The sequence below is a fragment of the Phacochoerus africanus genome, chromosome 1, assembly GCF_016906955.1.
Source record: "Phacochoerus africanus isolate WHEZ1 chromosome 1, ROS_Pafr_v1, whole genome shotgun sequence".
NCBI lineage: Eukaryota > Metazoa > Chordata > Mammalia > Artiodactyla > Suidae > Phacochoerus > Phacochoerus africanus.
The window spans coordinates 46479621-46494229 of NC_062544.1; the positions used below are offsets into that span (position 1 = coordinate 46479621).

Below are 14609 nucleotides of genomic sequence, written 5' to 3' on the forward strand. Positions count from 1 at the left end.
TTGTTTAGTCTCCACATGTTTGTGTTTTTTTGAAATTTTTTCCTTGTTGATTTCTAGTCATATAGCATTGTGATCAGAAAAGATGCTTGTTATGATTTCAATTTTCTTAAAGTTACCAAGGTTTACTTTGTAGCCCAGGATGTGATCAATCTTAGAGAATGTTCTGTGTGCAGTTGAGAAGAATGTGTATTCTGTTGCTTTTGGATGGAATGTCCTATAAGTATCTCAAGTCCATGTGGTCTAATGCTTCATTCAGGGCCTGTGTTTCCTTAATTGATTTTGTGTATGGATGATCTGTCCATTGTTGTAAGTGGGGTGTTAAAATCCCCCACTATTACTGTGTTATTGTCAATTTCTCCTTTTAAGGTTGTTAGCAGTTGCCTTATATATTGAGGTGTCCTATGTTGGGTGCATGTATATTTACAATTGTTATATCTTCTTCTTAGATTGATCCTTTAATCATTATGTAATGTCCTTCTTTGTCTCTCATAATCTTTAAGGTCTTTTTTGTCTGATATGAGTGTTGCTACTCCAGCTTTCTTTTGATTTTTGTTTGCATGGAATATTTTCTTCCATTCTCTCTTTGAATTTGTATGTGTCTGTAAAAGTGAAGTAGGTTTCTTAAAGACAGCATATATATGGATCTTGTTTTTGTATCCATTCAGCCAGTCTGTCTTTTGGTTGGGGCATTTATTCCATTAACATTTAAGGTAATTATTGATATGTATGTTTTTATTGCCATTTTATTAACTGATTTAGTTTTGTTGCTCTTTTTTCTTCCCTTGTTCTCTCCTCTTGTGGTTTGATGACTATCTTTAGTGTTGTATTTGAGTTGATTTTTATTTATGGGCGTATCAATTGTAGATTTTTGGTTTGCAGTTACCTTGAAGTTTTGATATAGGAATCTATCGATATACACAAGATTGTTTTAAGTTCTCTTAATTGCATGTGCATCTCCAGTGTCCTGTATTTGTACTGTCCTCGTCTCACAATTTCTGATTTTGGTAGCATATTTGTGCATGGATGATTTCCTACCTTTACTATAGGTATGCCTTTACTGGTGAGCCTTGTCATTTGTGGTATTTTTGTTTCTGGTTGTGGCCTTTTCTTTCTGCCTAGAAAAGTTCCTTTAGTATTTGTTGTAAAGCTAGTTTAGTGTTGCTGAATTCTCTTAGCTTTTGCTTTTGTAAAACCAAGAGAATTTTAGCTTCACATTCTGTAAAGCGCTTGATTTCTCCTTCAAGTCTGAATGAGAGCCTTGCTGGGTAAAGTAATCTTGGTTGGAGGTTTTTTTCCTTTCATCATGTTAAATATACTGTGCCACTCCCTTCCAGCCTGCAGAGTTTCTGCTGAAAAATTTGCCGATAACCTTATCAGGGTTCCCTTGCATGTTATTTCTTTTTCCTAAGCTGCTTTCAGTATTTTCCTTTTGTCTTTAATTTTGGTTTCATTAATATGTGTCTTGGGGTGTTCCTCCTTGGGTTCATTTTATATGGTACTCGTTGTGCTTCCTAAATTTGAGTGAGTGGTTCTTTTCCCATGTTAGGGAAGTTTTCAGCTATTATCTCTTAGGATATTTTTTCTATCCCTTTCTCTTTCTCTTCTCCTTCTGGTACCCCTATGATGTGGATGTTGGTGCGTTTGACATTGTCCCAGAGGTCTTAGACTGTCTTCATTTCTTTTCAATCTTTTTTCTTTTCTGTTCCACATCAGTGATTTCCACTAGTCTGTCCTCCACTTCATGTATTCATTCTTTTGCCTGCTGTGTTCTGCTCTTGGTTGCTTCTAATGAATTTATTTCAGTTATTGTACTTTGCGTCTCTGCTTAAGTTTTAAATCTTGTATTTCCTTACTCAGTGTTTGCTGTACATTATCAATCTTTGCCTCCAGTTTACTTGCAATGTCCTGCATCATCTTCAGCATCATGAGTCTAAAGTTTTTTTCCTGGAGGCTGATAATCTCCAGGTCACTTAGCTGTTTTTCTGTTTTTTTTCTTGTTCCCTTATCTGAGTTACAGTTCTCTGCCTTTTCATTTTTATAGGTTTTTGGTGTGGTCTCCTTTTTGCAGACAATAAGAGTTGTAATCTCTCTTACTTCTGATGTCTGTACCTCTTCTGACTGAAGTTAGTGTGGGTGCTTCCCAATGACTTCCCAATGGTTGGGACTGGTACCTGCCCACTGGTAGTTTGAGCTGATTCTATCCCTCTGGTGGGTGGAGCTTTGTCTTTGGGTGATAATAGAGGTGGCTGTGTTCCTGGGGGGTCTTTAGGCAGCCTGTTTACTGATGGGGGGGGCTGCGTTCCCACCTTGATTATTGTTTGGCTTTGGGTTTCTCACTGCTAATGGGTGGGGCCAGATTTTCCCAAAATGGCCACCTCTAGAGGAACACATGCTGATTCCCTAAAGCTTTGACTCCACTGTCCTTCCCTGACAACAAGCCACAGTCACCTCCTGTTTTCCCAGGAGATCTGCCAAGAATTGCAGCCAGGTCTGACCCATATTGCCATGGAACTTCTGCTTTGCTCTGGGACCCAGTGCACATGAAAGCCTGTGTGTGCCTTTCAAGAATGGGGTCTCTGTTTCCCCCAGTCCTGTGGAGCTCCTGCACACCAGCCCCACTGGTCTTTAATGCCAGATGTACCAGGGGCTCTTTCTCCCAATGCCAGATCCTGATGTGGGGCTCAGAACTCTCACTCTTGTTGGTGAGTCTCTGTGATACAGTTACTTTGCAGTCTGTGGGCTTCCCACCAGGAGGTATAAGATTGCTTATATCACATAGTCGCCCCTCCTACCTCTTGATGTGACCTCCTCTTTGTCTTCTGGAGTAGGATATCTTTTTGAAAGTTTCCAGTCCATTTGGTAGAAAGTTGTTCAGCATTTGGTTGTAATTTTGTTGTTTTTATGAGAGAAGGTGAGTTCCAGTCCCTCTGTTCTGCCAACCTTATTCTGTGTAAAATATTTTGAGAACTTCAAATACAGATTTAGCAATATCAGCATTGTACTCAAGGTGAGGCATGAAATTATAAGTTAGAAGACAGAATCCCTAAAGGTCAATTTATAAGTTTTTTTAACCAGAAGGGCAGTGCTGAAAAGTTTTATTCATTTGATTATATTCAAAAGGGTATGAGAGGGAAGAAGATAAATCCATATTTTGGAGAATTGGGAAATAAAATTTTTCTTATCGTAAATAATGGTGCTCCCAAATGTCTAGTGGGCAAAGCATTGCAAACCAGATGCCTGTCATAAAAGATATCATGAAATATTAATATTGAATATTACAAGGTTGACCAAAACCTGTTTAGTTCAAATGTAGTTGTAAATTGCCTGGCTGGGCAGTAATATGAGATCTGGCTGAAATGAATGGGTTCCCTTTTTGCCTCTGGTGCTTGGTCTGTTTGGGCGAAGAGCTGGGCAACTATGACCTCTGCTCTGGGATGTTTCTTCCTTTGGGGAATCTTGGGGTTAGCGTCCATCCTGGTTTAGAGTGTTTGCAGTGAGAAGTCACAGTTCTGGAATGTGGAGACAGCAGAAAGAGACACTAGAAGTATGAAATAAGGCCTGAATCCAGGGTGTCCAGAGAAGCTGATGGCAGAGTGCATCTCCTGGGGCCCTTGGTGCCCTCGGCCCCTTAGTGAAGATGCTTAGTAGACTTTGTGTGCCTGGGACACAGTAGATACCCAGTTAAACTTCTAAACACATACTGATTTGGAGCTTACTGTATTTCCTCTCCTGACCCATTTAATCCTCATTGAACTCTCCAAAGTAGCTGCTACTGTCATCCTCATTTTACAAATGACAAACTAAGATGCAAAGAGGTCAAATACCTTGTCCAAGTCCCCACAGATAGTAAGCTGCATGGCTGGGGTTTGATTTGAGGGAGCTGATACCCAAAGCTGCAAGGCGTATGTATGTGTTTACTTAAAATTTTAAAAATTTTTATTTTATATTGAAGTAGAGTTGATTTATACTGTCATGTTGGAAAGCTGTGATCTTAATGACTCCCTGACCACTTCTTAACGTCTGTGGCCTATTGAATTGAGTGTCTAGTGTTCTGACATTTCAGGATACTGTGTTTGCCTACACTAGGGATTTTCAAAGCAGAGTTGTTGAAAGCTTTTCTGGAGTCCTTTATTTTATTATCCATAATATTGCTAGAATTACTACATCTTCTTTCAAAAATAGTAATACACCTCAATTCACTGTCTCCTGCACATTCTATCCTTTATTTTTCTTCCTAGCACTTACCATCATCTAACTTGATTGATTTTTTGCTTTTTCCTGCCTCCCCCTGCTAGAGGGTGGCCTCCCTGAGAGCAGGGGCATTGTGTACTGCTTAGTCTCCAGCAAGCACCCTGCTTGACACAAAGGAGATGCTCAATACAGATAATATTTGTTTATTTAATGGGGAAGATTAATGTTGAGTATACTGCTGCCTTCATCCTGGCCATCTAAAATCCTTTAAACCTTTCAAAAGGCTCGCCACTCCATCCCATCATTACCATGTGTGGCGTGAAACATTCCAGGGGCATTAGGAGCCTGAAAGTTGCAATACTAAGGCTAGGCTCTTCCAACTGTCACATGTGTGGAAAATTCTTAAAGTTATTGAGAGCAACTTCTTAGTACTGGCAGGTGGGGGAAGAGAGAGCTCTTAGCACTTTGAAAATACACTGCATGTCTCCTAGAATCCTCTGTTCTCTTAAAAATCTGTTCTACTCCTTTATGCATCAGAATTCGTCAGGCTTCTGCCATGCATGAGGGGCTGGTACCTGTGTTCAGTTTTTGGTGCCCAAATACCCTTCCCTAACTACTTAGAGTAGAATACTTGTGCTGGGAAAAACCTTTTCTGTCTTACATAGGGTTAGAGAGTTGCAGGAACTTGTCAAAAGTGTTATTTGTGGTAGATAAGAGATACTACATTCAGCATGGGTTTTTATTGGCCTTCGGTAGTCAGAGTATTTGGTGAACTATCAAATACTCTGAACCTCTTCTATAGTTTGACTTCATTTGCATTCATTTGTTCTTAATGATTAAAAGTATGGGCTCTCATGTCCAGAAGATTTGATTTGAATCCAGGTTCTGTCACATCACTAGCTGGTATTTGTTTCATCATCTCTAAATTGGTGGTAATAATACCACTGTAAATTGGAACACATCACACTTCCATTTTACTGATTTAAGGGACTGTCCTTGTTCAACTGACATTGTCTCAAGTAGTATATCAAGATAGAATTGGAAATGTTTGGAAAATAGTGGCTTTGACAAGGTTCCCCCCCCCCCCCCCCAGGCAGGTTAAGTCCAACAGTCATTAGGTTCCCAAGATGATTCTACCCACTGTGTGTGGACTCAAAACTCATGGTTCAAAATTGTTGGCAGAGGTCCTACCATCTCTTCTGCATTCCAGGTAGCAGGATGGAGAAAGGGTGGACAAGTATACCTCCCTCTGGAAGACTTTAATAAGACTTTCTGATGTACATATACCAAAACTTGGTTACATTGCTATACGTAGTTACAAAGGAACCTGGAGAATATATAACTTTTTTTTTTTCTTTTCTCCAACAGATGTCTCTGCAACTACAGTCTGCCATTCCTCATGTACCTGTATCTGTGGGTCTACTTCTTTGGGGATTACTAGCAGAGTTTTTCTTCTCTGCTTTGTGTATCTTTACCAGATAGTTTTTTATTCATAGTTTTGGCTTCCTCATACATTTAGGTTCCTAAGATCCTTCATGGTCATGAAGTTACTTAATACCTTTTGTTTGTGTTCTCTCAGCTTCACTTCCTACTCCTAACTACTTCATCATCTCAGTATTTTTCCACTCATATTTTGGAGAGCGAGAATGATTGGACTAGCCTAGTCTAGCTCATCCTGCTGGGCCCCACCTTGGTTGTTGGCCAGCTTGAGGATGGATGGCCTGCTAGTTTAATCAGCCGTGGCTATCTTGCTTATGAGCCTTTTAGTCTTCAAGGGTGTGGAGGCAGAGCAGCTTTTAGAATGTGACCAGCCTGCTTGTTCCCTGATGAATGCAACTCCCTTTGGCAGAGAGTTAGAAATCTTAAAATGATAAACCTTGAAGTTAAAAATCTTAACATGAATGGGAGTTCCCTTCGTGGCGCAATGGTTAACGAATCCGACTAGGAACCATGAGGTTGCGGGTTCGGTCCCTGCCCTTGCTCAGTGGGTTAACGATCCGGCGTTGCCGTGAGCTGTGGTGTAGGTTGCAGACGCGGCTCGGATCCCGCGTTGCTGTGGCTCTGGCGTAGGCCGGTGGCTACAGCTCCGATTCAACCCCTAGCCTGGGAACCTCCATATGCCGTGGGAGCGGCCCAAGAAATAGCAACAACAACAACAACAAAGACAAAAAAAAAAAGAAAAAAAAATCTTAACATGAATGAATTTCAGATAGTGTGGACAGTCAACAACTATCCATAACTGACATTTGATTGATAAGTGATCCTTTTAAAAGACTAGAAGGGTGTTTGAGGCATACACGTGTATCCCTCCAATGCTTTTACTTCTGTTGTCACTTTCAACTGGAATGATCTTTTCTTCTGTTACCCACTTTCTCCTAGCTAACTCCTAACCTTTCCAGACTTTTTGGGAGTTCTTCTATCTATGAAGTCTTTGCTGACACTCCTGTAATGAGGTTGGTGCTTCCCTAAACCCTTTGTGTATGTCTTTCATTGTGCTGGGCACTTGATCTTGCCATTGTTGTCACAGGTCTGTTAAGTGACTGCTCTCTCTTGAGCTGGAATACTGTTGCTGTTAGGGTTTGGTCTTAATTATTGTCATATACCCAATTCCTCTCTGCCTACCAATACTGTCACATTAGTGATGCTCAGCAAAATTTTGTTTTCTTGGATTGAATTTTTTAATTTAATCCCTACTGCCTGGTTTAAAAAAAAAAGCAAAGAAATAAATCTTCCAAAGTAAGTAATATTAATTCTTTTAATCTGGTAAATTAGAAGAGCATTGCTTTCCTGCTCCCAGTAGTCTTTAATCAGAATTTTCAGGAAGAGAGCTATTCTTTTTCTTCAGTATTGAGCCAAAATTCTGCTTTCATTGGGATATTATATGTGGCGCTTAGTGCTGTATTTGCAGAAGATTGAGTAAAATTTTGCTGGGATGAAATCTGTAGGTTCTGATAAGGACTGTTTATGCTTGTGTTCGGTTTTTTCTGCTTAGATGGCTTTTGAAATCTTTGTAATTGAATTTCACAATGTGCTGATAATTTTTTTTTAACAGATGAGGGCAAGGATTCCTTTTTGGATTCCTGGTTGAACTCTTAATGTATTTCATCCCTGGTCAGTTGTAGTTAGCTTGGGAAGTATAGATGCCCTTGGGATGAAGGGGGCATGGTTAGAATTGCAAACATTTTAGAAAATGCTGAAAGGCCAATTTTGCTAGTTCAGCTTCAGATGTAAATGTTTCCTTCTAGGCTGATGTATCATTCTGCTTTTCCCTAGTCTGAGGAAGCCAGACTGTAGATGTTGAGGAGCAAACTCCTCCACATTTTGTCAACAAGCCTTCATTCTATTTTGTAAATAGAAATTGAGTTTTTTCTTTTTTACGTTATTTTCCTTTTGGAGAAAGTAACCTTTCAAGTGTACCAAGGGAGTTGTTAAATAATTCACCGTTAATGTTTTCAGTGACAACACTAACAAAAGGAGATATGGGGTCTGAAATCGGTGGCATTCCCACGAGTTTGGTTCTGTGTCTGGAGGAGTGACTGCAGCATAATGACAGATGTAACCTTTACTCAGGGAAGACTCCACCCACTCGGCACTTTGGAGCACCCACGCACCTTAGAATGCTCTGAGCCAGTCTTCTCCCCAGTGTCCAAAACCCCAGACCTTTGCTTCCAGCCCGTTTGGGATGCTGTCAAGAGAAAATGCTAGATTTTAGGTTTACTTGGAAGTAGATGATCCAGGTATGATCCTCATTTCTAGGTGTTTTACTGCTCTCTTTCCCACCTGGTTGCCCCGGCTTTGGCTCTCCAGTTACTCTGAAGTGTTGATTGGCTACATTAACCTTCTATTTTCATCACATGCAAAATTATGGCGGAGAAAATAAGGAAACAAGACTGTTGCCTCACTATACTGGAACGAGGAATTGCATAGCCCATCAAAATGTTTTTATAACAGCTCTTTGATCAAAAGAAAATTAATGTGTCTTGCCATCCTCAGATGGAACTGACAGTTGTTATACCTTGAAATCATTTTCTTGCCAGACTGTAGTATTTTCTGTTGTCTTGTTGAAGACCTTTTTTTTTTTTTCCTCCTTTATTTTCGTGTTTACCTTTTGAAATTTCTTGGGGGAAACAACAGTAAACTGTAAGTAATCATATTTCAAATTGAGTATTTTTCTCTTCTGGATTTAGACACTTGGTTTTTGCTGTAGCTCTGTCATAACAGGTGGGTTAAAATCTGTGACTTGGTTTTGACAGGATTTCTTTTGTGCGCTTTTATGACATGAGGCAGCAAAGAAGATGAGATTATTTTGCAGGTTATTGCTTTTGAAACAATACTCCTGAGTTCTTCCTCAGGCAAGTTCTTCCTCAGTGCAGATTCGTGAAAGCTGATACAGAGGCTCCTGGGTCAGAGTTGATCTAAGGTAGAGATTTGTTTTTCCCTTGAGGATAATGACTCGTCTTTCATTCCAAGCTGTGTGCAATATGTCCCCCAGGGTTACCATTGAAATAAAATGAATTCTTGCCAATAGAACATCTTTATGGGGAAAGAATATGAACTAATCATTTAAAATTTATAACCAGTTCCTCTAGCATGACCAAAGGAAGTTTGGTTATGCTTTTAAATGTGTTTTTATTCCACTCCCTCTAATTAGAGTGAGGAGTGCCATTCCTCACAACTTCACGGTTAGAATGAATTTAGAGTTTTTGAGCAATAGATGTGCTGTTTGGTCTGAGGTCAGCTGTTCAGGGTTAAGACAGAATTTGTAAGGATTAGAGGTTAGATAGAGTAAGGGGAAATGAGGCTAGTCAGAAAAAAATTGCACAAGATAACTTGAGGGTTTTCAGGGTAACGATTTTGATAATCGCAGTAACAACATTTGGACATTTTGGGAATGTGAAAAGGAAGAATTAGAAAGTAGGTTTTTGGTAACTGAATAATAAGTACATCTCTCCCTTTTAAAAGATCAAGTTCTTAAAAAGAGCTACTCCCTAAAGAAAAATGCTGGGGCTCTTTGTTTTAAGGCACTGGGGCCACTTGCTTGTTGAAATGGAAGGTTGTTCTGGACGAGTTAGGATTAGTCAATTGAGAGAGATGCACGAAGGTCTTTAAACAAGTTAGAGGTTTACTTCTGCTGCATATACACCTTCTGGAGGAAGGAGGTGTGGCAGCTTCACTATGTTTGAGTCTCAAGGCTCACTCATCCTCAGATTCTACTTCCTGTGCCCACCATTCTTGGGGCGGCCCTCCCAATCCAAGGTCAGGCTTGGGGCTATATGAAGTCTCAGTTGCAGACTGGAGAAAGAGTTAGGAAAGACAGAGCAAAAAGGGTCTCTCAGAGTCAGTTCCCTTTCTGCATCATTCACTTGATACATCTACAGAGAACTTGGTCACATGACAATCCCTAGTTCCAAGAAACGCTGGGGAGTAGACTCCTGTTCCAGGTGGCATAAAGTAAGATAGTGAACTTTTCACTTGGGGAAAATAACCTTTCCAGCTTATTGAAAGACTTGTTAAATACTTTTTTGTTGTTGTTGTTGCCCTGTTTGTAGTATGCAGAAATGCAGAAGTTCACAGGTTAGGGATTGAACCTGTGCCACAGCACTGACATGCCTGATCCTTAACTGCTAGGCCACCAGGGAATTCCCATTCATGTTGTACGAAAGTAAAAATTGGGGTAACTTCCAAAGGTAGAAAGGAAAATAAATGTTGGGGAAGGTAATGATACTCGGTCTTTCAGCTGTGAGACTGTCAGTGACACTGTAGTTTATTCAAAATAAACCCAGTAGTGTTATGACAATGATGATATCTTAATAATAGAAATGATCCCAAATATTAAATGATTAGCCATTCATTTGAATATTGACACCCATGAGTGTGTGGAACTTTTTGAAAGTTTAGAGTTTATGCACTTCACCCAACAAATTGTTTTACGTGTTTGATTTTTCCTTTGCTGCAGTTTTCATTTTGAATATCCATGCAACATAGCCTTGGCTTTTCATATTTTCCTTACCAGTTTCTTTACTCACACAGAATTCATTTCCTATGGATATCTGAAGAGGCTGGATCATTTTGCAGAATCAGTTTAATATGACTTCTTGGCCTTCAGAAGGAGCACCTCTTCGGAAGCCTTTTGGCTGCTATGGGAAGCTGGGATCTCATGTCTCCCCTACTTTGGCACAACAGATACAACCATGATTGCTGAGATTTGGGGCTTTATAAACTTTATGGAGAAGCTTTAGCTTGCCAGCAATAAGCCATAATAACAATGTTGGACTGTATAAACTTAGGGTTGTTTGACTACATATCAATTTAATGTACTAAAAATATCCTTCCAGTTAAAGAAAAGATAATAAATCAATACTCTTGCTTGGTATGTATGGTTTTGTGAGTGGACATGAGTTTTAGGAGTCTAAACTTGCTTTGGGAATGGGAAGTTGTGAACTCTAATTTGAGTTCTGTTACTGTCTCGGTCTCCTAAATTCAGCCCATTCACAACTTGTAGCATATAACCACGAGGTGTTCCTTTAAAAAGTTTACTTTTCCGTGAGCATTGTAGACATAAATGATCTAGTAAGAATTGAACTAAAAGTGCTTATAAAACAACTTGTAGCAGTCAAAGTATTAATCATTAAAAGTTAGGTATTAGAGCAGGATTTAAAGAAGTGAAATCAAACCAGTACAATAAATCACATTCTTGAAATTATGCTTTTGAATTGGAGATTGAAGTATCTGCTTTATAGCCCATGATAAAACACTCTGCTACACATGTTATCCCTGTCTTATTTGAGCTGGCCTAGAAAAACTGGAGAGAAGGAAAAAATTGAGCCACTTGCTTATTAAGCAGATGTCCGAAGACAACAGATTTTCTTGAGAGAACTAAGATTTTCTTGAGAGAACCAAGATTAAGGGGGGAGAAATCCGTTCTATGGAACAAACTTGTAATCTTTTATTCTTAATCTTGTAGAGAATGTCTGAATGTATCCAGATCTCATTTGCTGTTTGTAGAATTGGCATTTACACGGTAAGCAATGGATATTTTTGCAATAGCAAATGTCATGAAAATATAAGTGGAGAACTGAGTACTGGAGAGTGCGTGGAGCTGTGGGAATTGTCCTGCACTGCTGCTGGGGAGTGTACATTTTTACAACTATTTTGGAAATAATAGTTAGAATGCCAGCATATTCTGTGACCCAAGTAAATCTACTCCTAGGTGTGTACTTAAGAGAAATTGTGTAATTCTAAGAAGACCTGTGCAGGGAAAGTTCCTAACAGAGGTATTCATAAAAGCAGAATATTAGAAATACTGCAAGTGTCCATTGGTAATAGATGGGATTGATACATTGTGGAATTTAATGCATTTCGTAGGATACCATATAGCAGCAAACACATGCAAATTAAAAATAATATATATGAATTACAACTATATAACATACCGTGGCTATATTACAATCATGATGTTGAATAAAAATAAGCTGCAGGAAAATACATGCAGTATGATCTTATTTCTACAGAGGTCAAAAACTGTTAAACCAGCACTATGTTGTTTTGAGGTTACATATATTGGTAGATAAACTACAAAAAAAAAAAGGAAAAATTCAGATGTGGTTACCTTTATGGCAGCCATCCTCAATAGATGATGGTTCTTCCATCCAGGGGCTATATTACCAACGTCTGAAGACATTTTCAGTTAATGCTACTGAGGATGGTGGTGCAAATGCTACTGTACTGGCATCTGCTGGGCCAAGGCCAGGGGTGCTACTAAACATCCTGCAATACACTGGGTGAGCATTTATAGAACTATCTGGCCCAGAATGTCAGCAGTGCCGAGGCTGAGAAATTCTGCTCTGCTCCAAGAGACTGAAGGGATGGAAAAAGCTTTAAAGATTTTAGTAATATTCTGCTTCTTAAGTCAGTTGGTGGGCATAGGGTATTGGCTTTATAGTTATTCCTTAAACAGCATATTTGCTTTGTACAGTTTTTTGTACATTTCATGACACAAAAATGTAGAAAATGTTAATGTGTTTTGGGATTTTTTTTTTTTTTTTAACGTTGAGTCTGTCAGTTTGACTCAAGTGCCCTGAGCCCATTTCTTAATTGAGAAATAACGGGATTGTGTCTGTATAGATGACCATTAAAGGGCTTTTCTAATCTTAAAATTTGGTGACAAAGTATCTTGATATTTTCCCTTTGAAGGCCTAGGGAGGGGATTCCGAGAATGAACAGGATTCTGAGAGTGAACAGGAAATACGAGTCCTGCTTACTTTGGAAGACCATTATTATTTTCTGTCAAGGATTTAAAAAGACTTAGGTGACTTATTTTTTTCCATTGACCTTGTGCAGAGGAATACGAATATGTGTGCATCAGAAGTCTGAAGAAATTGTTTACAATGAATGAAGCAAGAGTTCTGGGTAAATGATAGGACCACCAATTGTAATTTCCTGAGGTCCAGGGGCTCCTTGTATCTGCCACAGTGCTGTGCACAGCAGCTGACACGTGGTAAATGTGCCACAGCTATCTAGTTATAGGAGTGTGAGCAGAGTGTGCAGTTTCATCTTAGTTTAAACTTAAAAAGAAACAGATTTTCTTGATTGCTTCTCTCACTTCTTGTTCTAGTCGCTTCTCTCAGTGAGTATCTTTTTATGTATTTTACATTTTCCCTTAAGAGGTTAGATTTTGTATATGATATTTGCAATCTCAAAATAAACCTAGGTTTTACCTATCCCCGCTTAGATGAATAGGCTACTTGGGCGCTAGGCATGTGTTCTGTTCTTTTATGTGAAGTGACTTTGTCGGTGTGTTTTTTTGGGGTCCTCTGGGAAGCGGACACCAGATGGGAAGAGATCCATTAGAGAAATGTCATTCAGGATGAAGGGGGAGGGAACAGGAGAAGGTACAGGGAGTCTTCAGGGCAGACCGCAGCTCCTATAAACGAGTGGGAAGGAGGATGACTAGGGAGGAAGAGCTTTAGACGGCAGCGAGCTTCTGAGAAAGTCTTGCATGGGCTGACGGGACCTCCTGGAGCAAAGCCACCTTTTTGAGGAGTCCCCTTATCGGCAGGAAAGGCCTGACCCCAGGACCTCCGCATTTCCCGGCAGCACTGGCTGGCAGCAGCCCAGCAGAAGCACAGCCTCAGCAGGAATGACAGCGACGTGGTAGACCTGCCCTGCCTGCCGTTGTGGCAGCTGGAGGCTGTCAACTGTACTTCGGTAGATGGGGATCTGAGCATGGGCCCCACAGGGAGTCAACGCAATAGTGTATTTACAACTAGAACCTGAGAATAGTGGAACTGTTGATGCCAGGAATTGTGCTTAGTCATTCTTGATTACCTAGCGCTTCGCCTGGGCCTGCGATCATGCATGTGCTCAGTCTGCTTATGTAATGAAGCAGCTCTCAGCTCTCGCTGTGGGCTAATTCTGAGGCAGGTGAAAATTGTCCCTACAAGGGGAGTGCTGTGGAATGAGTTGCCCTCCCACCCAGATTGCCTCTTAAAGCCCTGCCCACCAATGTGATGGTATTTGGAGACAGGGCCTTTGGGAGATAGTCTTGAGAGTGGGGTCCTTGTAATGGGCTTAGCCTTTAGAAGAAACGTCGGAGTTTGCTCTATCTCGCTGTGCTGCAAATTGGGAAGGCAGCCTTCTGTAAGCCAGGAAAAGAGCTCTCACCAGAATCCTACCGTGCTGGCACCCTAGTCTCAGACATTTTCCTTCTAGAACTGTGAGGACTTTCGGTTGTTGGAGCCACCATTCAACGATAATTTGTTATGGCGGCCCAAGCAGACTAAAACAGGGAGGGGGAAAAATCTTGTAAATTGTAAATAAAGAACATAAATGAACATGGAAAACTTAGCACCTGTTGAAAAGAAATGCTAAGTTTTAGGTGAAACAAAGTAAACAAGGAAACTAAAGATTGTGGGTGAGTCTGTGCAGTGACTGATAACGGTGTTAGTTGACCTGACTTGATTTCTGTGTGCTGCAAACGTTGCCAAGTCACAGCTATGATTAAGCACTTAAAAACTGAGAGGAAAGACATAGTTCTTAGGTCTTTGGTTTCCATAATCTGAAATGAGCTAACAAGAAAGTGGAGCATGTACAGGACAGACATGCTGAAAACTTGCAAGGTGTAAAAGTATGTTGTATGAAGATGAATGCATACTGCACCTTAAGCATGAAGAAGTTTCATAAAACCATCACTCAGACAACAAAGAAATACACCATCCACTTGTCTCTCCAGGGTTTGGCGGGGATAGAGCTTTCTCTGGATGTTGAAAGGACATGATGCCCATTTTAGAGGGCCTTGACTTGGGGAGCTGAAGAAAACAAGTCCTACGTCAGTGTTCGAGGCAGGGAACTTAAAAGGCACAGAGAGAGAAACTTGTGCACTATCAACAATGGAGTTACAATGGCTCCCAGACCCTAGA

The 14609-nt window shown here is 40.2% G+C and overlaps 1 protein-coding gene across 2 annotated transcripts in view; it reads left to right on the forward strand.

Annotated features, from left to right (window-relative positions):
- The window catches only part of ARL15 (ADP ribosylation factor like GTPase 15), a 446735-nt gene that overhangs the window by 30701 nt on the left and 401425 nt on the right, over positions 1-14609 (forward strand). Inside the window, exon 2 of one of the 2 annotated variants that reach the window (XM_047762220.1) lies at positions 11156-11212. The exons of the other annotated variant lie outside the window; for it this stretch is intronic. Coding sequence (XP_047618176.1) covers positions 11156-11212 — 57 coding nt within the window. The remainder of the gene's footprint in view (positions 1-11155; positions 11213-14609) is intronic. 2 annotated transcript variants of the gene reach the window in all.